We start from the raw sequence: 25932 nt of genomic DNA, 5'->3' as shown, positions 1-25932 counted from the left end.
GGCTCATCAGCTATGCTACATTGTTTTGTCAACAGGGAGAATTGTGGTAAATGTAAAGCTGAACGCTGTGTGGGAGGAGGAATTGTCTTGAGCCCTTCCCTGCTTCTTTATGGTACATTTAGATAACAACACACAATTTTAACTAAAAGTATATTTTTTCTACCTTTTTCAAAGAAGATCAGGAATACAACAGGTGCTCACTTTATTCTTTTTTGGGAGGGGAGGATCTTATCAAAATTTCTAGAGGACCTGATTAATGATGTCACATGAGACTGTAAGCCAAGCTGCTGTTCTCCCTCCCTGGTTCACAACTGAGAGAAGAGGTGTTGCTGAGTCTTAAGATTCAGCTTTGGACGATAGTCAGAGACCTTGAAAAGGTCCTCCACTAAAGAGAGGAATGGAGGATTGGCTATTTTTAATGCAAAACAAATAAAAACAAAAAACTCCCAGAGGTGGTAGAAGGGCAAAGCAGGTTAACAAAAAACACATGGACACTATTCATACAATATTATTAAGAAGGAGGAAATGGCAAAAAACAAATAACATTATGAAAGCCAAAAGTATAACTGGATTCAAATAAGACTTAGACAAGTTCCGAGGATAGGTCTATCAATGACTATAAGCCAAGATGGTCAGTGACTCAATCCCATGCTCTGGGTGTCCCTGAACCTCCAACTGCCAGGAGCTAGGACCAGAGCTTATCTAAAGTGGCCCAACACACTGACACTTCCTGTAGTTCATGGCACATATAGATAGGGTTTTAGTGTGATATTTTCAAAGCACTGTCTTATTCTAATGCTGACACTGGATGCAGTACACTATTATAAAGTAGTAGATGATTAATTTACTTTAAAGAAATTTAAAAGACTATTTCTGTTTTGTTGTTTCTCAGCCTCTTTTCCACAGCAGCCAGATTTTAGGTCAGTTTGCTAGCACTGGATGTTACTAGGCAGCTGGGGAATTGCAGAGGCAGGATTAATTTTTGTGGATCTTGGTCTTCATTCTCTTTGGAAAGCATCCTGGCACATTCTGGGCACTTCCATAACCTTAATAATTATAGATTGCTAGATTTAAGGCCACGAGGGCTTTAAGGATCATCTAGTCTGACCTCCTGAATAACACAGAATTTTACCCAGTAAGGGAATTGGTAATAATTTTTTTAAATGATATGCTGTTGCTAAGAGCTTTTACATTTATATTCTGTTGGATTCATTAGAAATAACTCACTCTAATTTAGTGAGGGTATTTTTTTTTTTGGTAGTGATGGTGGGGATTGTTTCTAAAATTGTGCACTATGAGAATTAGAGCCCTTAGATTATAAAAGTTATGACCTTCATTTTCAACAGTAACTTGTATTTTCAAAAATAATAGTGGGTGCTCAGCATTTTCTGAAAAGCGGGCCCTTTTAGGGTATTTCGTGTTGGGCACCGAAAGTCTCTCATCATTCTGGAACATTTAGACCACAGTCTATCCAACCAGAAGGTGAAATCCTGGCTCTATGGAAGGCAACAGTAAAACTCACATTGACTCCAACAGGGCCAGGTTTCACCCGGAATGTTTATAAACACTAACCTCTCCTTTGCCTGTACAACAAGTAGGAACCCCATCACCCCCAATAACTACAATCTTATCCTCAAAAGGCAAAGAGGTAACAATTGTGCTGAGAGGGGAGAATGCATTACTAGATGGCTATCTTAGGGCTCCACTTTGCCAATCTGTAAGATAGTTATTTTTGTGATTGATAAAAATCTGTAGCTAGTAGTGTTTACAGTTTAACATTGTGTCATACACATACATCAGGTTTGCATAATTTCCACTCCAATTTCTGCTAAGTCAAACATGCCGCCCAACCTACCCCAAAATGAATCCGGAACTATTACCTTGGTAGACAGCAGCTTTGTCAGATACATTTCTTTCACTTCAAATTTTTGCTTTCCTTTGTGCATTGCTCCCTGTGGCTCTTCAGAGTCAGGTAAAATCTACAGGAAGGGGAGGAGAGATGTTATCCTGATATAATCGTTCAATGTTAAATAAGTGAACAATTAAATGGTTGGTTTATTTAACTCACCAAATGACAGTGTTGGTTAGAGTATTCCACATCTAGGCAATAGGGAAAAGGAGAAAGAGCGTGAACTGCTGTCGGTTAAATGCACGCAGCAATGGGCATCTTTATTTCGGACTAGACTGTGAGTTGGGCTATGTGCCCATGCAAGGGAGCAAGAACCTCACTCTACATTCCTAGGCAGGCTACCAGACCTTGGGTCAGAGTTCACAGGTTCTGCGTTTTACTTGCTCCCTCTACATAGGTGGGCAGGGAGAGGTTGGGGAAAAGGGCAGAGCCATGATTCCAATTGCCCCTCCATTCTCTGGCCCACAAACTGAGCCGGAACAGGGCTAGCATAATTTGTTGTTGGTGTAGGCCAGCAGCAAATTACCTCTCTCTTGGTGCAAGGGGGAGGCATAGGAGGAATTGTGACTCCAAAGTTTTAATCGTGGTTACAATTTTGTAATGTAGACAAATCCTGGAAGGGAGCTGGAGGCCAGCTTCTGCCTGGGACAGCATACGAAGGGGGAAGCATGTGTTTACAGGAAAGAGGCCAGCAATGGATGATCCTGCTGCCTCTGGAAGGGGAGACAGCAACTTCAGCCCTCACCAATCTTAGACCACAACCCAGTGGTGCTTGACACCTAATGTGTAACTTGTAGTTACTGGTGTGTTATTGAAACAGCTGAGTCAAAAGTTCTAGGTTTACAAAGTGAATAATTGAGCTGACTTGAAGTTCTGTCTTTAACTGCTTATTACTCTAGTTCATACAATTGTTCATAAGTTTCCTGTGCACAGTTTATATTCTCATTAGCCAACATTTGTGATGTTTATGCTTCTTTGCCTTGTCATCTTGCCACTCAGTCCGTGTGTCTTTATGCATTCCATTACCTAAGACTGTAAGTTTTCTATGGGTCCTTTTTTTTTTTTTTTTGAACCTCTTCCTCCCAATGCCCTGTGGAGGTGTTGCCCGTCACAGGCTCAGAACAAGATTAAAATGATTGTCTCTGTTCTCAGTTACAATTCAATGTCATGTTTTTGACATTGTATCTATGAGATACAAACTAGTATGAATGCAAATCTCTACAACTTTATTACAGTCTTCACATAAAAATAAAATAATTCTCAGTTCCTTTGTTACCTGATGTGAAATTAGTTTTCTTTTTAAAGACTTTTATAGTTGCTCCATCTGAAATCTGAAAGCAAAAACAAGTATCTCTTACTGAAATATTCATGTCCATAATTAATGAAGCCCTAGATTTCATGTCCTCATCCCCATGATAAATCTCAAATCATACAAAATGTGAGTTATGCCAGCACTATCCATTCTCAACATAGCACACATGATTCTCACTAAGCATTTAGACCCAGATCCTCAAAGGTATTTTGGCATCTAACTCTCATTGATTTCATTACCTTTGAGGATCTGGGCTATAAAGCCTTATTTTCAGAGACATTGAGCAGCTACAGCTGCCACAGACATTAACTGAAGTTAGAGAAATTCAGCATCTCTGAAAAATCAGTTGCTTAAGGCTTTCCTCCTTGACAGATTTTGCTGGTTTATTTATGCTCTGCATATATGTCCTTAGGTTTCATTAATCATTCCCAGGCACTATTTTGTGCTGTCCATTCACATTCCTATTTCTATGGATTCCCTTCAGGATTGATACAAGGATGATGTGTGACCCCCTAGCCTGGCTTCCCATCCAATCCCTTCCCATGTGGGGATGGTGCTGGGGAGGCATATGATGCCTTCTATCACTTTTTGCAAGTGCGGGTGAGATCTGCATTTTGAGGGGATGCAGATGACCAGGCCTCAAGTTTCTAATAGTTATTTCCAGGCTTCAATTTCCAAAGCGACGAAGATCAAACTTGTGTACTGTAGATTTCTGCACTTCAGTTTTCTAGGCTTAAGGTACCTAGGCAGGTGGCTTGAGACTTCTAGGAAAATCCTCATCCTCCCTCCATGAATAAACTTCACTGCTAAGGCAGTAAATCTTCCCTTAAAAAGAAACTGGTGAGTCATACTGTTACTGTCAAAGAACGGATCTAAAGCTAATCCTGTGTAGTGCTGAGTGTAGACAGTTGTTGAAACCTGTGTTTTGCCAAGTGCTAGCGCACACAGCTCTATAATTACAAAAACAACTGGCCAATCCTACGAAGGGATCTCTGCCAAAATAATTTAAATGTCTTTTAAAACCTTGGCAGCCAGCCCACTGCTGGGAACCAGCATGATACTTTGTAGAAAGCTGTGTCTTGTGCCAAAGAAATCTTGCCCTTACACTTGCTCCTGGGAGGCAGACACGGAATATTTTATAAGTATATTTATAAAGAAAAAGTTTCATTTGATAATGCAGTGTTTCACAGCTCATCCAGAGCTGCAAGAATGTTTCAGCATATGGTAATTTAAGACCACTCAAAAGATGGGCAAATTTGTTAGGGCTAGACTGTGATTTGGATCCCGCACCCACACACAGGGGCGGCACCAGCGCAGCAAGCACGTGCCTGGGGCCACAAGCCGTGGTGGCGGCGTGCCGGTCGCTGTGAGGGCAGCAGTCAGGCGGTCTTTGGCGGCGTGCCTGCGAGAGGTCCACTGGTCCCATGGTTTCTGTGGCAATTCGGCGGTGGGTACGCCGAAGCCTTGGGACTGGCAGATGACTGGCAGAAATGCCGCCAAATCCCACGGACAGTCCCCAGGCGTGCCGCCCAAGGCTGCCTGACTGCTGTGCTTTGGGCAGCAAAAAACATAGAGCCGCCCCTGCCCACATGAGAGAGGGAGTGAGTGAGAGTCCCTCTTACGTCACTGTGTGGGCTACCTGGACCATGGATCTGGGTACATAGGACTAGGCACCTGTTTCCTACCTCTCTGGAGTGGGGGAGCATGGAATAAGCAAAGCCTTGATTCTAGCCCCTCACACTCTGGCCAGCACAGAGGGAAGATTAATGCTGATATACTCCAGCTACCAACCAGGGCGAGAGGAACAGGAAGGGAATTGTGGTTCCCTATAGAAACTGATGCCACGAGTGCAGTGCAGCTTTGCACCACCCCTACAATGGGTCATATCTCTGTGACAAAAGCTAGCCCCTAGCATCTAATGGAATAAAAGTTTCTCTTTTCTATTGTCATTGTGACCAAATCCGCCATTTCTTCCTCCACAATATATAAACAATGAGGCCCTTCTTTTCTGTCCTGGTGCTTCAATTGCTTGTTCGTGTCCTAATCGTTTCCACAGGCAGTTAAAATGTTATTAATTTGTGAGATGCACAGCTTCGGGGGGAGACACTCATTTCTGTGCAGCATGGGACATGTGCATTTCAGAACAGGTGAAGAGGCAGCAGTCTGCCTTTGCCTGCACCTGTGCCTCTCGTCCAGCCCTCCAGACCCCTTATCCTCCACAGAAAACTGTTTTTTGAATGAGGGATCGCTGGATCTCACATCCGATTCAAATTTCTTCAGCTTCGTGCCCCTAGAATTCACAGTTGACTCTGAAGCCTGGGAAATTTAAAGTCTATGACTGTAGAACAGGTGTGTAAGCTGTTTCCCATCTCTACTTGCTTGGGGAGCAAGCAATTAACCTCTTGTCATGGTCTCTTTGTCAAGGCTCTTGGCTGCGTTTACGAGAAAGTGGTGGAGATCTTGTAAAAAGCACAGCAGTGCCTCCACTGAGTGTGCATGCCCTGACGTGCCATCCAGGAGTAGTGTAGTGAAAGGCGCATACGCTTCCTGGAGGTGAGCTTCTTTTTATTTTATTTTTTTTCTAGTAAGAAAAAGCCAATAAAGCCCTAAGAAATTAAAAGCTAAAGCTCTATATTAATGCACTATTAGGGTCACTTGGTTTAAAATTGAAAAGAAAAAAAGTTGGGCAATGCAAAAATTGAGAACCTAAGTTTTCAAAAGTGATCGGTATTTTTGGGTACCTTTGATTTTGGACGTTGAACCTCAGACACTTTAATTATTACTATTCACTGGACTGCACTACCAAGTATAGCATACCTGAGCTATCTAACTCTGGGTGATTCCCTAACAAACAAATCTCTCCACAAGTAACATGAAATAGCATGTGACTCAACACTAAGACCATTCCATAAATATCGTACGAGTAAAAAATTTCTAGGTGTCCGCATCAGATGCTCAGCCTACAGAGCTTTCCCAACTCTGTATGCATCCAAAGAAGTGGGCTGTAGTCCACGAAAGCTTATGCTCTAATAAATTTGTTAGTCTCTAAGGTGCCACAAGTACTCCTGTTCTTTTTTCCCCACCTTTGTGAATGTTCAGACTTCTAATCAATCAAGACATTTCTGGGCAGGCAGTACTTGGGGGTTGGGAGAAATAGGTTCCTAATTCAATTGCACTATTTTTGTTCCTACCTCATAGTGACCTATGGTGTTTAGCTTTGTTATCCCATCTTCCAGAATCACAGAGGAACCATCGATATCTAACAGTTCTTTTTGCTGTGCACCAGACTGAAGTTCTGTAAAACAATGATATTGACAAAACAATGACATGCTAAAACTGGTCCCATAAAGCAAAATACAGCATTGTTATTTTATTATTTTTGGACTAATGGTCCCAATCCGAGTTCTACTAATCACTGTCCATGTGCTAGTTTCCATGAGCATGACTTGCATGCCCTGCCTGTAGAAATCCTTTGTACACGCAAGGCTATCTGGAGCATGAGGCTATTGGAAGTGTCTCACCTTATCCTAGTTAAGCCACAACCCAGACAGGTGCTTTCAACTAATCAAGCCCAAATGGATGCTTCATGAGTATTTTATGGAATTGTTTCTAAAACTGGATATTTGGATGAACTGGATTAGATTATTTTTGTACAGTTTATATAGCTATTTCAGATCAAGATTCAATGGTCTTATGGGCATGCTGTTTGCCATCTGCCATTGTAACTATCTCACTCCTCATCCCCTTGGCAGTCTTATACAGTCATTTGAGTTCTCTTAGTGGCTGCCTGCTGAGGATAGTAAAGGAAAACGGTAATGTCCTGGGGAAAGAAAGAGCCTAGTTTTGAATGCAGTTTTGTTATTGCGATACCCTGTGGACCAGAATTAATGCTGTTCTGCTGCACACGTGTGCCCTGTCATTGTTGCTATGTTTATACTAAGGGGGAAAGGGGTATTTTTAACACGTGTTAGCTAATGTTTGTTAAAATTGTAGTGCAGGTAAAGGCAGTTGTGGTTTTAACACATTAACTTGTAAGAATGAAACCTTGGGGGCAAGCACAGGTTTACAGCCTTACTAGCTGTATGAATTTCCCCAGAATTTATTATGACAAAGCAGCATTAACTAACAGTAGCCAAAGTCAGTGATAGGATCCACGAAGTAGGAATCTTCACAGAAACAGCAGCAAACGTAAGAGGATAATACACAATGGCACTCTCTTACCAAGACCAATTTCACTGAGCTGAAGCCCATAAAGAGAGCCATTCTTGTTTAGAAATGCTTGAAAAATCTTCTCTTTGGCTTGCTCTATGGTATCACAATCCAGAACATTAGCTTCGATATCAAGACAGGTATCTGCACTCTCATTTTCTGGGATTTTTTCAAAGAAGACATTCAGTGCCTGCAAGAATATAAATGTTATTCAAATCTATGGAGAATGAGATAAGCTTCACAGTAGCAAACACTGTATATCAAGTTAGACACACTAGACTAGGCTTTTCAAGCTATCCACGTATTTAAACTATTTTTCCAATCAAAAAGTTTGTTTGGTGGAGTTAAATAATGAATCAAGTAGATCTAATTAATTCATAGTGTTTGAAGGATCACTGACATGCCCCTCTATATTGGCCAGAGTGTGAGGGGCTAGAATCAAGGCTTTGCTTATTCCATGCTCCTCCACTCCAGGGAGGTAGGAAACAGGTGCCTAGTCCTATGTACCGAGATCCATGGTCCAGGTAGCCCACACTCTCACTCCCTCTCTCTCTCTTGTGTTCTATATGTGACTGTAACGAATGTTGTTTTAAAAGTCTGCCCCTGAATGCAAGTCACAGAGGAAAAAACTAATGTAATAACTCTCTACATTTAAGTAGTTGAACACCGGTGCTATAATAAACCCTAACTGAAACATGAGGATCGTGGGTGTGACTCATGAGAGGAAAGATTGTTAAAAGAGGAAGCAACCAAAAATATTTTTTTCCTTTCTGCTCTCATGAGAAGTTGAGACGAGTTAGCCTCAGGCCATTGTGTGGGCCTCTTTTCTCTCTCAGATTTAGAAATATTAATAATTATAATAGATGAGTGGTTCTTTCTATTTTTTTTTTATCAGCCATGAGTGGAAACTACTACATTGTGGTGAGGAAAGAAAAGGAAAGAACTGAAAGAGACATTACTTAACTTCCCTGTTTCTATAAAAACAGATGGAGTATTAAAAACAAGATTGCAAAACTGCAAACATCAGGATTTAATGAACAATACAATGTAACTGAAGTAACTGAGAAGGACTTAATCAGGACGTAGAGATGTTTAATTACCAGGCTAATGAGTCTACTGAAAGGACAAACTGAGTGGAAGGGGAGGAGATGTTGAAATACTGAGGGCGGACATCGCGCCTGAAGAAAGAAATGAATACTGACTGAGATTTGATGCAGAAAAACCAGTAAAAGGAAGTATAAGTGACTTACACTTAGGGCCTGATCCAAAGTTCTCTGATGCTGATGGAAGTCTCCCTGTCAACTTCAACAGGCTTTGTATCATAACATCCAAACAATAGAATAATAGAATCATTTCAGCAAAATGGCTTAATACTTTATATAGGGCCTGATCCAAGATCATTAAAGTCTATGGGAAAACTCCCACTGACTTCAATGGCCTTTGGATCAAGCCTCTAGTTCAGTATTTGATCGGCACCCCCACCTTCTTTGTATCTGTAGTTGTTTGTGACCCCCTCCCCCCGGCCCAAGTACATATACTGCCACCCAGCTCTGAAGGCCGCACTGCAGCTGCACAGAAGTCAGGGTGGCAATGTGAAAAGGGATATTCATCAATATCACTTAATGCCCCACTGGCACCCTTACTTCTGCGTTGCTGCCTCGGGGCTGACAGCCGGAGCCCCGCCGCCTCCAGGTGAGGGATTGGGGGCTGTGGGGATGGCGAGCCCAAGCTTTATCTCCGCTTACTGGGTGTGCATGGCCCTTCTACATGAGCCTCAGCCACCCAGGACAGACACCCAGAGCTCTTAAAAAAAAAAAAAAAAAAAAAGGCACACAGCTCGCGCCTCCCTTGACATATTCCCGCACGGCTCTAGTTCATTCCTCTGCTACTAGCTAAACACTTTCAAGGGTGCTTACTGAGTGTTAAAATTGAAGATTTTAAATGAAGCTGATTCCTCTTCAACTTCTTGCAAACATGTTTTATTGTTTAGGTGATTTTCCTATTATAGCATTTGCCCCACAATATAATACAAACTTCCCTGTTTCAATCTGAAACTCTTGCTTTTGGGCTAACAAGAAAAGTTCTGTTTCCTCTGTCGAGTCTCCTTTTCTACACGTACATTCCCACACAAATAGCTCAGTGGAAGGTGCTGTGAAACCTCTCCATATGTTAGCATGCCAGAAATTTTCTGCACTGCCCACCAGACAAACAGCAACAATTTGCATTCTTTATAACACGCAATGAAAAAAGGCTGAGAAGACACATAGCAGGGTGTGTGTCTTGGTCTAAATTCACCCAGGACATTGCCCTTCCTCTAGGATTAGCTTGGTTAAGGCAGAATGTGAAACTAAAAGACCTGGTAATGGCACAGAGCCTTTAGGTTGCTAGGTCAAGTCCACCACAAGTTGGAGGGGACAAAAAGTTGCTTAATATTTTGGCTGTTCAGTAGTCTATTGGAAAATCAGTTGATTGTCTCAGTGCAGGTCCTTGTGAACAAGTATCCATGTCACAAAATTCACTACAGCCGGCACCCTTCAGGCAGTCTCAGCAGAGAGGCCTAAGACTGAATGGCAATTGAGATTGAACTAACTGACCCAAGAGTAATGTCTCTGTGACGGGGTGTACCAACCTCGCACTGGCCCCGCGAGAGTTAACCACTCGCTTTGGCCCAGGAGGTCACGCCCTCTCATCCCTGCTGTGCATGTTCCCGGTGGAGGGAGTATATACAAGAAAGCAGCTTGGGTCAGGCTGGGCTGACCAGAGCTGACGCAAGCTACAGGCTCCTGCGAGAGAGCTGCGAGAGCTCCAGCCTGAGGAGGCCAAGCACATTGAGTCCATCACGGGACCCCACTCGACCATGGAGGATGAGGGAGTTGGAAAGCTGCCACCCCGGGAGGAACTACAGGATCTGGGATCAAGGATATGAAGCGGCCCAGGGAACGCATTTGTTGAGCGATGGACCTAAGCCTGAAGCCAGGACTCCCAGTTCACAGGCCCTGGGTTGGAACCCGGTGGAGTAAGGTAGGCCTGGGTCCCCCTACCCCTCATAGACTCTAGTCGCTAGGCCCTGCTGTCCTGAGGACAAAGGCAGCCTCATAGGCTCTGGCCTCTAGGTCTTGATGCCCTGAGGACAAGGGCAGTTCTCTGATCTCCAACAGCTAGGCCTCGCTACCCCAACCGAGAGGAGCCACATTCACCAAAGGGGAGCATTCTCCCCTGTAAGACAGTCGCAGCTCTCTCCCCGTCCATCAGGGAGGGAGACCACGCCCCCTCGCTACAATGCTTCTGGAGCAACTCAATTCAGGGGGAAATTAGCCAACAGTTAATGGCTCTGGCCTACAGTCAGGCTGAACAGCAGAGAAACTATAGGCCAGGAGGTCTCGGTCCAAGCAAAGCTGCAAACAGTTAATGGCTCTGGTCTGCAATCAGGCAGAGCAATGCAGCAGTCTAGGGGGACCAGCTCTCTGACGGGACAGGCAGCAAAACCATCTGGCATCCTAGCTCGGGCAGGTGACAGACCAATGCAGGTCTCTTGGTCTAAAGTTGGGGAGGCTGCCATAGCCCCAGGGGTAGGGTGGCAGGGGGTAAAGGGACACAGACCCACCCGACTCCACTGCGTCCCAGCCCAAGGCTCTAACAGTGGCCGAGTGATCCGCCACTGGGTCAACAGGGAAATCCAGCTGCAACAGGCTGGTCGGCTTGCAGTCAGTCACACAGCCAAACCCTATTCAGCTTCCCTGGGCTCCTTCCTACACTCCCATTCAAGGGGTACCTGGGTTTCAGGGTCATCATTTGTCTCACTGGGGTAACTGGCTAGTGGCAGCCCCAACAGCTCCTTAGTGTCCCCGGTGTCTGGCAGCTCCGGCAGTCCCTCCGGGTCTCTGGTGCTATAGCAGCCTCCATTGGGTCCGAGCTCCAGCAGTGGCAGGGAGACGTCCTGCTCCTCTGGCAGCTCTCCTCCAACTGAGCTGGAGGGCCTGCCTTTTATATTTCCAGTTCCTGTCCTGCCCCTCTGCTTCCAGGTGGGCAGTGGTGGGTGTCCCAGCTCTGCCCACCAGGGGGCGGTCACGGCCCTCTACCCATCTGTCAGGGAGGGAGACCACGCCCCCTCGCTACATCCCGCTATTCCTCCCCCCAGCTACAGTTTCCAACTCAGGGTCAAGGCACATTAGCAGAGATGTAGAGAAACATGCCCAGGTGCTCCCCACATTCTTTGGCTAAATGGAGGACTTGGGTCTGCAGCATAGTCAGTTGGAAGGCAAATCAGAAAATGCTTTGGAGAGCAAGCAGGCCATACTTACGTTTAACTCTCCCATTCCCTCTGATAGAGAATCCCTAGGCTACTGGTGATGGGGGCAGAATGCAATCATTGATTTTAATTATGTAAATGGAAACAGGGCATGTAATGTGGCAAACTGCCAGTTAAACATGTTTGCCACTTGGCATCTGCCCACTATGGTTCCATCCCTGAAAAAGAAGATCCTTGTGGCTTTTAAAAGCTCTGTTTTTGTCACTGAGTAAAATGAAGCTTTTGATGCTTCAAGAATAATTGTGCTGGCATCCTAAAATATAGAATATCAGGGCTGGAAGGGACCTCAGGAGGTCATGCAATATCATGTGGCAAATCAAGCAAAGGAACTATCATCACCATAGGGAAAAATAAATAAAAAATACTTAGCTCTCTACCCTGCTATTCAAATAGTAACTAATTAATGCTCAAAATATCTCTGCAGAGTAGGGAACATTACTGTCCCTATTTTACTGATAAAGAAAGAAGATTAAGCAGAATTATGTGACTTGCCTAAAGATAAATAGTAAGTGCCAGAATTAGGATGAGAAATCAGGAATTCCTGGCTCTCACTCTCATGTTCAGGCCAATATTTTATTTTATTTCAATTTATAACAATAGATTCAAAACAGCATCTAGATGCATTTTCCAAAATTTTAAAAATAAAATCAATTGGAAGTAAAACTAGAAGGTACAGTAACTCCTCACTAACGTTGTAGTTATGTTCCTGAAAAATGTGACTTTAAGTGAAACGATGTTAAGTGAATCCAATTTCCCCATAAGAATTAATGTAAATAGGGGGGGTTAGGTTCCAGGGCAGCTTCCCCTACTCTGCAAGCACCAGAGGCGGGGGGTTCAACATTCAGCCTGCCCACTCCACTCCTTCCCCTAAGCCCCCACCCTTGACTCACCTCTTCTCCCCCCCTTTACTTCGCTCGCTGCGTCCTGGCTCCTCCCCCCTCCCTTCTAAACACCGCAAGCCAGCTGATTGCTGAGTAGGGGAGGGAAGGGGGAGGTGTGCCGAGTCCTCGCTCCTCCCCCCTCCCTTCTGCTGGGGCAATCAGCTGGCTGGCCACATTCAGGAGGCAGGGGAGGGAGGGGGAGCCTGCGCACCGAGTCCTCGCTCCTTCCCCCTCCCTCCTGCTTCCAAAACGCCGCAAGCCAGCTGATTGCCCTGGACAGGAGGGAGGGGGGAGGAGCGAGGACTCGGCGCACCTCCCCCCTCCCTCCCGAACGCTGCAAGCCAGCTGATTGCTGCCGGCAGGAGGGAGGGGGAAGGCACTGATCCGCGGTGCTGGGTGGGGGGGCGCGTAGGGAGGCTGCCAGCTGTGGAGAAAGCAGGCAGCCAAACAACGTAAGAGTGGAGCATTGCACAACTTTAAATGAGTATGCTCCCTAATTGATCAGCAACGTAACAACGAAACAACGTTAAGTGGGATGACTTTAAGTGAGGAGTTACTGTACTCTACATCCCACAAACAAAAAATAATCAGCCACAGTAAAATCAAACCCAATATAAACATCAGATCCTATCATGCTTCTGCTTCCCCAGCAGCCCTGGCTAAGAGATGGGCCTTGCAGTGTGCCATGAAAATAATCACATTCAAGCTATTTCCAGTCAGAGTGGATGAGAGGGGAGAATAGGTCTAAAAACTGATATTCCCCCGTCACAGTTCAGGGCAACTAAATCTGTGTTCCCCCTCTTTGGTCCCTCAAAGACACCTGCTCTAGACTCCCTGTTCCTCAGCCATCACCTCTCGTGGGTGGAGACCCGTGTCTCTCTCCCTCCTGACTGGGGTTTTTCCCCAGGCTGCCCAGTTCCCTGCCTATGCTGTGATACTCCCAGCAAACCAGACTGCTTAAACATGCTACTGTCTGTGCTTTGCTTTCTCTTCAAAGGCTATGAACAGTGTAATTGCCAGGAGTTTTATATTACCACTCAGATCTTTATAAGCAAGCACATTTATTCTTAAGGTAAAAGCATTACATAGAAATCACATAAAAACAATACAAGTTCCTATAAGAATGTTAAAAGCTTACCAGAGGTAACCCACCAGTCTTATGGGGCCCTAATAGGTCAAGTCCTTCCAACCCTTCCATAGGGATTGAGGCCCTGCCTCGGACAGAAGGTCCTGTCCGTTTGCTAGATAAGGAAGAAAGCCCTAAGTCAATTTAAACTCAGTCTGTTTATCTAAAAGTCCTTTCTTTGCCTGTTGGCCTCTGAAGAATCTAGTTCGACCTGGTATATGAGAACCTCCCCAGGTGGTAGTACCTCTCTGGAGGTGTTACAACCTGAGTGAATTTGCCTAATCACCCTCCACTGCTGCTCATTCCTGGAGGAGCTGTGGTCACCCCGCCCCCGTGGAATTATATACAATCCCTGGCGCACAATGCTACATAAACTTAATACAGTAAGATCTCCCATATCTATCAGACCCCTCACAGAGAATGTCCTGTTAGCAGCAGCTCCCTCTCTTTTACACCAAAGGTGTCCCCGCTCCAATGCTCCACTGATTGTAGCTGTAACAGTATCACACACAGAGAGAGAGGCAGCCTCTTAAGTATGCAGCATTGAAGCATTTATGGATTCACAGATCTAAACCTTGCATAAAATGGGCATAATAATACTTCTCTACCTCACAGGGGTGTCAAGGAGATAAATCCACTGATGTGTGTGAGATGCTCAGATGATAAGCAACATACACATGCATATACATAAAACAAAAAACTCCTCTAAAAACATAGAATCAGAGTGATGTAATGGTACACATGCCAATAAGAAAACCAACAATTATTTTGCCTGTCTCTACAGCTGAAATTTTCATGACTCAGATTTTGCCTGACTGCTCAATGCCTGGCAAGAGCAAGCTTTCATTAGAATCTAACCTTCATGAGCACCACATTTATCCACAAATTGTAAAACTAAACAAGAAATCATAGATGATAAAATTATGAAAAGGCTCTTAAGATTGCTAAGGGCACTAAAAGTCAGACAACATTAAACAGACACATGGATGGAAGTATAGAAATCTTGGAGAAACATTAATAGGTATTTTTCTACTATTTCTGGTTTTTCATGGGAAACCAGGAAAAGTACAAGTTAACTTAAGGAAAGATTCAGGAGGAAATTACAGGCCATTTAAAGTAACCCAGTAATATCCAGAGTTGAGATTTCATGCACTAGAAGTAAGTGCTTAGCAGTAGTAAATCACAACTCTGCACCAAAGGATTAACATAGGTTGCAAGAAAGGTTTAACAACTATTTTAAGGAGACCAAGACAAGCATTTGGAAGGGACCTACTTGACTGGAGATTGGCTTGGAAACTGGCTAAAAGACAGGGAAAATAAAGAGCATTTTTTTCTTGCTAACAACAAGGTAAAATAGAGGTTTTGATTCAACATTTAAAGACATTTTTCCAGACGTACAGTTGTTTCTGTAAATGAAAGCAAAAACTGTGATTGCTCTAGTTAAGTGAGGCATTTGAGCTAATGAACAGTAGCAGATGGCAACTATGCTGTGGTTTCAGACAGAGGTGTATGCAAAATAATGTTTCTTGCGTCAAAGAACAGAAAGATAACCTGGGAAAAGGAAAGTTACCACATACAGCACACAGTTTTTACTCCAGCTCTACATGGTATCTCAAATCTCTGTCTTGTCAGTGTTCTGTATGTACTTTTCCATTTATTACACTGAGTGAAAAACTGAGATAGAATATTGTTCATTAAAAGGGGACTGGGCTGGCAAAATTATATCTGCCACTGAAATTGCCCACCAGTCTAGCATTCTACGCCTGTCTCTCAGACTGCAAAATGCAATAGACATGGAGAAATTAGACTAGGCCATTATACTGAAAATGTTCTGTCCATCTTTTCCTTTGTTCTTCTTCTGTGCTAACAGTCTTTTCATTTGCACCTTTAATAGGGTCTCCAAACTGCTAAATTAAATTAAATTATTTAAATAATTTTTAAATTTCCTCTTAGCTATTTGTTATAAGTTTCCTCTTAGCTATTTGATGTCTTTTACAAGATTGTAAGGTCACCTCTTGGGCTAGCATCTTCAGCCTCTTGACATTTTACTAATATATGCCCTTTTATCTCTTCTGGCACTCCTTTTACTTCTCTGTCCAGAGCTCTGTATTCTTCTTGCCACTTGCTTGTCTCTTCACGTCTTAGCATTTGACAGTTTTTGGATTGTTGTACACTTCTCTTTTCTACTGCCACGCAAGTAGCACCGCTAATCCATTCTTCCCTTTTAGAGTTCATTGTTATTAGAATTGTCTTTTCACTTTCCAGATAGCACACTCTGATGTTTTCCCACATAGCATCAATGTCTTGGTTCTCGTCAGTTAATACCATTAAAACACTGAACCTGTTCTTATTCATTCATAGATTCATAGATTATAGGACTGGAAGGGACCTCGAGAGGTCATCGAGTCCAGTCCCCTGCCCGCATGGCAGGACCAAATACTGTCTAGACCATCCCTGATAGACATTTATCTAACCTACTCTTAAATATCTCCAGAGACGGAGATTCCACAACCTCCCTAGGCAATTTGTTCCAGTGTTTAACCACCCTGACAGTTAGGAACTTTTTCCTAATGTCCAACCTAGACCTCCCTTGCTGCAGTTTAAACCCATTGTTTCTGGTTCTATCCTTAGAGGCTAAGGTGAACAAGTTCTCTCCCTCCTCCTTATGACACCCTTTTAGATACCTGAAAACTGCTATCATGTCCCCTCTCAGTCTTCTCTTTTCCAAACTAAACAAACCCAGTTCTTTCAGCCTTCCTTCATAGGTCATGTTCTCAAGACCTTTAATCATTCTTGTTGCTCTTCTTTGGACCCTTTCCAATTTCTCCACATCTTTTTTAAAATGCGGCGCCCAGAACTGGACACAATACTCCAGCTGAGGCCTAACCAGAGCAGAGTAGAGCGGAAGAATGACTTCTCGTGTCTTGCTCACAACACACCTGTTAATGCATCCCAGAATCATGTTTGCTTTTTTTGCAACAGCATCACACTGTTGACTCATATTTAGCTTGTGGTCCACTATAACCCCTAGATCCTTTTCTGCCGTACTCCTTCCTAGACAGTCTCTTCCCATTCTGTATGTGTGAAACTGATTTTTCCTTCCTAAGTGGAGCACTTTGCATTTGTCTTTGTTAAACTTCATCCTGTTTAACTCAGACCATTTCTCCAATGGTCAGTTCAAGATGAAAAGCGCTTTTTGTCAGGGGCATCCCTACCCATACGCAAAATACGCAGCTGTGTAGGGCACCAGGAAATATGTGCACCACATTTCCTGCCCTGCGCAGCTGTGTGCTGCTCCAGCCCCTGCTCCACCTCTTCCCCATGGCCCCCGCCCCTGCTCTGCCCCAGCCCTGCCTCTTCTCATCCCTATTCCGCCCCCACTCCACCCCTTCCCCAAAGCCCACGCTCCTGCTCTGCCCCAGTACCACCCCCCACTCCACCCCTTCCCCAAAGACCCCACTCCTGCTCTGCCCCAGTCCCATCCCCACTCCACCCCTTCCCCAAAGCCCCTGCCCCGCCTCCACTCCCCTGAGGACTGCTGCAGGGGTCGGGCCTGCACTCACCGCATGGTAAGTGGAGTGACCCGGCCCCAGCCTGCTCCACTCCCCTGGCTCCCAGTCTCACCGCTGGTGAGTGCTGGGGGGCGATTCCTCCCCTGGCCCCCAACGCTGGGAGCCAGGGAAGCGGAACAGGCTGGGGCCAGGGAGCTGTTTCCCCCCCCAGCCCCGCCCCCATGGAGGACTGGGGCCAGCCCTCCCTCACGGAGGGGGGGCTGCATAGGGCACTGAAATGGCTAGGGACGGCCCTGCTTTTTGTGTTTCAGTCTTTTAATTGTGCGCTGTTGATGCACAGTTGTCTTTTAACTTTCTTCATCCTCTTTAACTTGATCTTCAATTAAGCGATACAAAAGTTATGGTCACTGCCCACATCTGCTCCCCTGTATGCACGTATGAGCTGCAAAACATTTTTTTAAATACGGAAATGATTTATATCTGGTTCTTTGTAGTATCATCTGAGGAGTACCATGTTGGACTTCTTTAGTAGGAAAATATTGCTCCACCTATCATTAGGTAGTTTACACTGTAAATTTCTACTTTGTACTGAAATCACCCATAATCATTATGATATCATGTTTTGGGACCTTTGTTAACACATCCTGTAACAAATCATGAAAAGCATTTTTTTCCTCATCTTGCTTTTCGTTGGTTAGCGCATAGCACTGTATGACTGATAGTTTGAATAATCGAGTCTGAAAGCAAGCTCTAATAATACTTCCTTTGACTGATTCCCACTCAGTCAATGTCTGATCTGCTTCATTCAACATCAAGATTGCTACAACAGCTTCATGTCTAACATCCACATTCTCGAAAATGATGGTGTTATTTGTTTCTCTGAAGTGTAGTTTTTCAGCCCTGTCCATCTACACTAACTGATTCCAAGGACATCAAGATGTTATCTATCTATTTCTTTAATTACTTGGGCAGTTTTAGTAGCTTCATACATTGTTCTCACATTCCAAAGTCCTATTTTCATTACTGATGTGACCTTGAGCAAGGCACTTTTCATGACATGTGCTTCCTTATGGGTTTGACCAATCCCCATCATATTCTTCACATGAAGCTGGTCTCTTGTTCAAGCCTAAAAGACCAAGCCCGAGCAAATTACTAGAAATATGTGATGAAGATCTATTCCTAGAGCTGCCTATTGATTTAGGAGATATTACAATGGGAAAAAGTTAGAAAAGCCATCAGTAAACTCAAAAATGGGAAAGCAGCAGAAGAGGATAATAATAATGGAGAGATGCTTAAAGCAAGTGATGAAACAGCTCTCCAGATTTTCCTTGTGTTTCTGGACAGAATATGGAATGGAGAAAAGAACCCAACCCAGTGAAGAGAGGCCTTATAGTAAAATTGCCAAAGTAAGGTGACCTAACCAACTGCAGTAACTGGAGATGCATCTGAAGAAGTGGGTTTTTTACCCACGAAAGCTTATGCCCAAATAAAGCTGTTAGTCTTTAAGGTGCCACCGGACTCCTTGTTGTTTTTGTGGACACAGTCTAATACGGCTACCCCCTGATACTAGTAACTGGAGAGGAATCCCATTACTCTTAGTGCCTGGGAAAATCATGTGCAACATCATCCTGGAATGTATCAAGAACCAAATAGCCCTTCAACGTAGAGGAGCAAGCATATTTTAGACCACTGAGATCAGGTGCAGGCCATATTGTTGTTCTCAGACATATTACAAAGCAAAATATGCAGTGGCAAGCACAGCTTGTTATCAATTTTATAAATTTCCAGAAGGCTTTTGACAGTGTACAGAGAGATTGTATTATGTCCCCACAATTGTTTGCACTGGTCATTGACTATGTTATGAAAGCAACAGAGGGTCCTGTGGCACCTTTAAGACCCTCTGTTGCTTTTTACAGATTCAGACTAACACGGCTACCCCTCTGATACTATGTTATGAAAGTAACTGCAGAAGGCAACTGAAGAATTTAATGGACAAATGATAAAGCACAATTAGATGACCACATATTTGCTGAGGACACTGTCCAGCTTAGTTCAACCCATCAGTTAATCAAAGAAAATACTCAGCTTTTGGCTGATATGATCAAACAAGTTGGCTTGTTCATCAACAAGGGGAAGACAAAGTAACCACTAGAGTGGATGAAGAAACACTAGAAGTAAGTCATTTTAGCTATATAGGTTGTGAGATGTACAATGATGGTGACACCATACCAGTTGTCACGCAATGAATATCAAAAGCAGCCAACAATTTTCATAAACTCGAAAAGATTTGGAGAAGTAGCATGATTAGCACTGACACAAAAGTATGAATTTTTAACACTAGCATCATGTCTGTCCTCCTTTATGGAGCAGAGTCATGGAAATCTACAACAGAAATTGATATGATGAACTCACTCCAAAGTAACTGAGGAAGATGTTAAGAATCCATTGGAAAGAATTTTTTGCAATAGCAGAAATTCTAAATAGAGCAAACCAAACTAAGGCATCAAACACGGTCAGACGACGACAATGGGACACACCTTAAAGGACACACTTTAAGGATGCCACCAGTGTGATTTCCATGGCAAATGATAATATGCACACCCACTTGGAAAAAGAGAAAAAGGATGAGCTAGAGCAAGGGTGGGCAAACTACGGCCCACGGGCCAGATCCAGCTTGTCGGGGCTTTGGATCTGGCCCGCAGGATTGCCATCCCCATGGTGCCGTGGGCCCCACACCTCTGCTGGAAATGGCCGGCACCACGTCCCTGCAGCCCCTGGGTGAGGAGCGGCAGAGGGCTCTGTGAGCTGCCCTCGCCTCCAGACACTGCCCCCCGCAGCTCCCATTGGTCGGGATCGGGGAACTGCGGCCAATGGGCACTTCGGGGGAGGTACCCACAGGGGAGGGCAGAGCATGGAGCCCTCTGTTCCTCCTCCCCCAGGGGCCGCAAGGACGTGGTGCCAGCCGCTTCTGGGAGTGGCGCGAGTCCAGGGCAGGCAGGGAGCCTGTCTTAGCCCTGCTCTTTGTCATTGCCATCCTGGAACCACTTCAGGTAAGCGGTGCCGGGCCAGAGCCCGCACCCCGAACCCCTCCTGCACCCCGAACCCCAATTATCTGCCCTGAGCCCCCTGCCTGCACCCCAACCCCATGCCACACCCCACATCCCTCCTGCACCCCAAACCCCTCCTGCACCCCAACCCCCTACCCTGAGCCCCCTGCTGCACCTCTCCCGCACCCCAACCCCCTGCCCCAGCCCTACATTCATGGCCCTGCATGCAATTTCCCCACCCAGATGTGGTCCTTGGGCCAAAAAGTTTGCCCACCCCTGAGCTAGAGAAATACTATGCAGAACAATGAAGAAAGAAGCCAAATCCAGGAACATGACACTCAGAAGCCTGAACAAACCAACACAGGACTGAAATAAATGGTGGAAACTGGGGAACCTGAGGGTGTGGGAGAATAAAGAAAAGGAGAGTATGAGTTTTCTAGCGCTGCAGGCATAATCAGCCACCAAGAGGTTCTAGAACTGTCAAACAGTGCTATAGAATATAGTCTAAGATTAGATAAGTACTATCAGTGGAGGGCACGCTCACTATTAGTCCCATTTATTATTCAGAATTCTCTCTGATCACCACAGTTCATACTGCTGGTTTTCTATTGGGGATTGCTTGGCTGCAATGGCTGCTGATGAGTATCTTCATAAATCACACGGCCTTCATCTAGTTTTCCTATATCTAATAAATTAGATGTGACCAAAATTAACATATCCAGGATGTTTTATTTGGAAACTGGATGTATTTCACTCTTATGCAGTAGGCCTACTTCTCATAACATTGCTGCTCCTCTGTGTTCAGGGATAAGGCTGCCAAGAGCCAATCACTCAGTGATGTCTTGCAGGACCTTTCTCTCGCTTGTCAGTAAAGTAGACCTGATTGTTCAAATTATTCAGTCCGCTATCATAAAACTTTGTTTTCCATTTAGTAGGATGCTGTTGGTTGACCAGTCCATGTTAGACCTCACACTCCTATTGGACAGGGCTAATTTGTTTCAAAGAAAGGCCATTCATTTTGATAGTAATCTGCATCTTACAGCTGTCTGCTCTTCCACACTTGAAGACTTCATGTCCAAAGTTTGTGTTTCCTGTCTTTTTTTACTTTTCAAACCAACAGATTCCATCAAATACTACTCTGGGATCAGGCTCAAGTTTGTGTAATTTTGTGTTTTAAATATATGTTTAACTCTGGGCCAGACTGAGTGAACCTGGAGCAGGGTATTGGAACATTCTAACAAAAGTTATCGGTCTCCCACTTCCCCTTCCGTTCCCAATCACACAGACCAACTCAGCCTCCCATGTAGAATTGCACAAACCATTTCACCTCCCTTTTCTGATAGCATAATGGCCACACGGCAACAGCAGCAATTGCATACTTGAAAAACCAAGAAAGTATTAGATTAGCTTTCATTGAGAGCTCAGTACCTACGTCTCTTAGGTGCTTTTTGAAATCTCACCCTTAATATAGTGTAAACATCTTTCAATGTGTTTTAGAGCTAGAAATAAGGAGGAGAACCAATGCCATGGGACTAGCCACTTCTCTGTGGACCACTAGCATTTGGTGCATGGATCACAGTTGGGAAACCTGTGATCTAGACAGTTAATAGTTTTAGCTATAACATATAAAACCTATCTTTATCACAGAACATTAAATGTGCAGCACCAAATATTTGTTACAAATCAGTAAAAAACCTAGAAAACCCAAGGATTCATAGCACACGGGAAACAGAACATGTTTAATTAACTTTTTGCAATCATCTTTTTTTAAAAAAAGGATACCTTGGTAATTCAGGTTGAAAATATCTTCAGCTGGATTGCAGCAATAAGTGCAAAATGGTAAGAACATTTTATTTGTTTTGATGAATGTAAGAAATCTATGTATAGAGGAAAGTTCTGACACCACCACTCTGGAATTTTATGATTTAGCTAAGTTTCATAGGGACCTTGTTTTTATTCAGGCAACTAATTAAAATCCACCACACTACAACTTTACTAATTTGCAGTTAATGACAGGAAAGCCCACAGTGAATTACTGAATTCTGAGGATTATTGAGTAAGCAAACACAATAAAATCCCAGGTATCCAGCATCACAAAATTTCCTGTGTACTGTTGATAAATGTAATCTAGTTTTAACTATTTACTTCAATACCTCATTGTGTACTTACAAATGTTCTATAGTATAATTTTTAATAAGAATAACTTGAAGTATCATGAGACCTCGATACAGTGCTTGGCTATTAGATCACTGCTGTGAAGCAGAAGGTATCAGATTGGTGAAATGTGGGTTAATTCACATCTACTGTGTTTTGAAGCGGTGTTAATAATAATAATTTTGTTTTCTGCCCATTTTTATCTATCTAGGTACTTAGACCGTCACCATCACTGGAGTATCTAAGAGACTCAATTTAGCATCCTAACATAAGAAGAATGTTGTGGGTTCTTTCAAAACATTTCAGTATTTGAAGGAAAAGTAGCTTGGCAAACATACCACTGGTTTGAATTCGGTCACTTGCCACAGAAGCCAGTCTTCATTTAGTGTATACAGGGCTTTGCAAGTTATTACGTCTACCGGCCCTTTGTTTATCCTCTGATTGAGGGCAGTCACAAGCTTATAGAATGGTTCTCCAACTGTCTCCTAAGAAATAAGACCAAACACAAACAAGCAACAGCTTTAGTTCTTTCTTCTGCATTCCCATTGGAACTCTAGTGGGACACCAACAATTTGAAGCCAGTCAAACTTCCTTTTTAGCCAAGTTGCTCAGCTGTCCTGCAATTAAAAATACTTTCTGTGCAGGTTTATCTGTTCTTTCGTAAATCCCCACCCAACTCCTGTTTCTCTTACTCAAATGGGAAGAGCCACCTGGGGCACCTGCCACGACAGTTCAGAGCTCCATGCTGGGCACAGGCAGGCAGCTAGTGGAGAAAGCCTGACTCCCCTGCCTCTTCTGGCCTGGCTTAGCTCGCCTCTGGAGCTCTTAGAGGGACCTGTCATCTTCTCTCAGGTGTCACTCACTCCCCAACCCTGTGTAGGTCACTCTACCATCCCAAGCTACCATTGCTCCTCAGCCCCACAAAGAGGACTGGGATGTGAAGAACAGGTTTCCTCTGACTGTCCCCTAGCTCTATACTTGGGTCCCAGGAAAGTTGCCAGCTTCAAACTACCCTGCTGCTGTACTTTGCAGACCTTAGGGCAAAGCACGTGAGCTTCCTGCAAAACAGGGCATGGGAGAGATGTCATCATATTAGTGCACACAACAGGAAGTACAACCTCAAACAACAAAATTGTCAGCACACAAAATGCAACCAAATGGACTAAATTAAACAGACTGTAAAATGAGAGGGATCATTTCCCCCCAACCTCTTACAGTTCTATTAATCATAGGTGTTAGCTGTAACAAAATAGGCAAAAAAATTCAAACAGAAGTGAGGTTTTCAAAATGACAGCCTCCCTTTAAACTCTCTCAAAGCATAGCTCTATGATAGCTTTTGAGGAGGAGAATACACATTGCATTCTAACCACAATGTGAATCTTCTGCCATGACAAGAAAATATCTGATGGGGTTTGGATGATAATATGTGAAGCAACAGAAGAAAATGTCAGAGTTTCAAAATTATCTAAAGTCCAACCCAAGTACAGATTGTTAGCATCATTTATACCGTTGCTCTTTTCTTACCTTTGCATAATGACAGCTGTCTATATAAGTGATCAGGATAGTAATATGGGTATATTAGTAATATAGAAAGTTAGGTTTCATGCACAAACAGATCTCTCATGAGTTCTGCATGGAAGAAGTCAGCATGTGCTATGTTGAAAATATTCCTTATTCTAGTGTCTAAGGTGGTGGAAAGATGTCAAACTTACCCGTAGAAAACCAGAAAGGCAAACAGACATCCAATTTGTCAGCAGTTTTTCTACGACAGATTCTGTGCGCCTTAGCATGAGCTTAGGTTGCGTATTGCTAGACTGCTCCATCAAGTCCTTGGTCAAGACTTCTAGAATATGGGTTAGGTAGACTAGTTTACTTTGTAGTGCAATAGTCAAGAAGGATGCAAACAAGCACCTGTTTACAAAAAATAAAAAAGTCATAACTAAAAGGTCTGGAATTTGCTTTTCAAATCTATGACAATAGAAAGGTGATCCTAAGCCTTTCATAACATCTTACTGTGAAATTAGTTCAAATAAGCATACACCTTTCAGTTACGCCTATATGCTGAACCTTCGTTTTTTCAGTACCCCAAATACCCACTAAAGTCTCTATAAAATTTAAAGTACACAGGATCATCCAGCAATTTAAAAAAGAATGTATTTTGTGTATTCAAATTTAATTCTGAAGAAGAATAGTTTCCATTTCAATGAAAGAAAAGTTCCAAATTATAAAGCAAGAACTGCTTGCTCTGAGGTGAGGTATTTTGCTAGTTCAGTGTCTATAGGCATCAATAAATCTTCTGATCTCTTTTTAATGGCTTGTTTCAGGTGAAGAACAAGGAAAAATACTTTGGAAAAGCTTAAATTTGCTTTGTATGTAGTGAAAACTATATGTGTGTGTCATAATCCATGTCGTTTTTCTCTTAATTCTATGGCTTGAAGATTATAAGGCATAATCATACTATACCTGTCTTTCACAGAGAAATTTTTCTGTTTTTCAAGGGTGTGAATGAGAGTAACAAGAAAATCCTTGTTACAAATTAAAGCATGCAACATGGTGAGGCTTTCATCCTTTTGCCTGGGGTCTCTGCTCTGGAACAGTTAAACAAAAATAAGGCAAACTGTAGTTGGGTATGACAGGTCCTTAATTCTTAGAAATGAGGGTAAGCAACACACAAGATGAAATCTTGGACCCAGTGAAATCAATAGGAGTTTTGCCAATGATGTCAATGGGGCCAGGATTTCACTCATAGCATATCTGTACACACACACATACACATACTTTATATACAGGCATTACTACCTACAGTTAAAGTTGCCTGATACTTCCCATTATAAGATCCTGTTTTCATATCTACATATATGTTACTACATTCTATACATAAAGCCATGTAACTATTCCCCACATGGGAAGGAATGTAGAGAAAATTTAATCTGACTGATCATTTGGAAGGTGCTCAGATTCTGTGGTGATGACCATGATCACATGTAGACAGAAAAGAATAACCACTAAATAAAAGTAAAATTACATTACATAGACTTACCTGTGACACATTAGTGTGCATGTCTTCAATGAAAATGGATGCAAAGCTGCCTGACTAAAATAAAAGACAGGTGATGCATTACTGAAATATCAAAGGCTAAGCATGTACCCAAGGCAACAGACTTTGCTGACTAAAGAGGATTTGGGTTTCTAAATGCACCTGCAATTTATGTATTCTGTGATTTCTCAAAAGTTCTGGCATATAACATAAAGGAAAACTGCAAAGAGAAACTCAGGATTGAGCTAAGCCAGATTTACTGGTATGCTGCTGAATGCCCTCACTCCCAGGCTGCGGAGGTCAGTCAGCCCAGCCATGTTCTAACATGCCATAGGAAAGACTGTTTATTATCATCACATGAAAATCTGCTGCTTTTCCGGCTATGTGAGGACACCCCAGAATGCATTACTCCCGGATGTCACTATACCAATAGTAT

The 25932-nt window shown here is 43.4% G+C and overlaps 1 protein-coding gene across 1 annotated transcript in view; it reads right to left on the bottom strand.

Annotated features, from left to right (window-relative positions):
* The window catches only part of PLXNC1 (plexin C1), a 102542-nt gene that overhangs the window by 7862 nt on the left and 68748 nt on the right, over window positions 1-25932 (bottom strand). Inside the window, exons 18-26 of the mRNA XM_054028142.1 lie at window positions 25500-25553; window positions 24923-25047; window positions 24172-24370; window positions 22798-22944; window positions 7443-7620; window positions 6413-6516; window positions 3186-3240; window positions 2069-2100; window positions 1881-1979 (exon numbers count right to left, since the gene is read on the bottom strand). Coding sequence (XP_053884117.1) covers window positions 1881-1979; window positions 2069-2100; window positions 3186-3240; window positions 6413-6516; window positions 7443-7620; window positions 22798-22944; window positions 24172-24370; window positions 24923-25047; window positions 25500-25553 — 993 coding nt within the window. The remainder of the gene's footprint in view (window positions 1-1880; window positions 1980-2068; window positions 2101-3185; window positions 3241-6412; window positions 6517-7442; window positions 7621-22797; window positions 22945-24171; window positions 24371-24922; window positions 25048-25499; window positions 25554-25932) is intronic.

The sequence above is a fragment of the Malaclemys terrapin genome, chromosome 1 (assembly GCF_027887155.1).
Source record: "Malaclemys terrapin pileata isolate rMalTer1 chromosome 1, rMalTer1.hap1, whole genome shotgun sequence".
In the NCBI taxonomy this organism is placed as follows: domain Eukaryota; kingdom Metazoa; phylum Chordata; order Testudines; family Emydidae; genus Malaclemys; species Malaclemys terrapin.
Note: the sequence above shows the minus strand (reverse complement) of the source record. Positions and strands in the feature narration are given on the sequence as shown.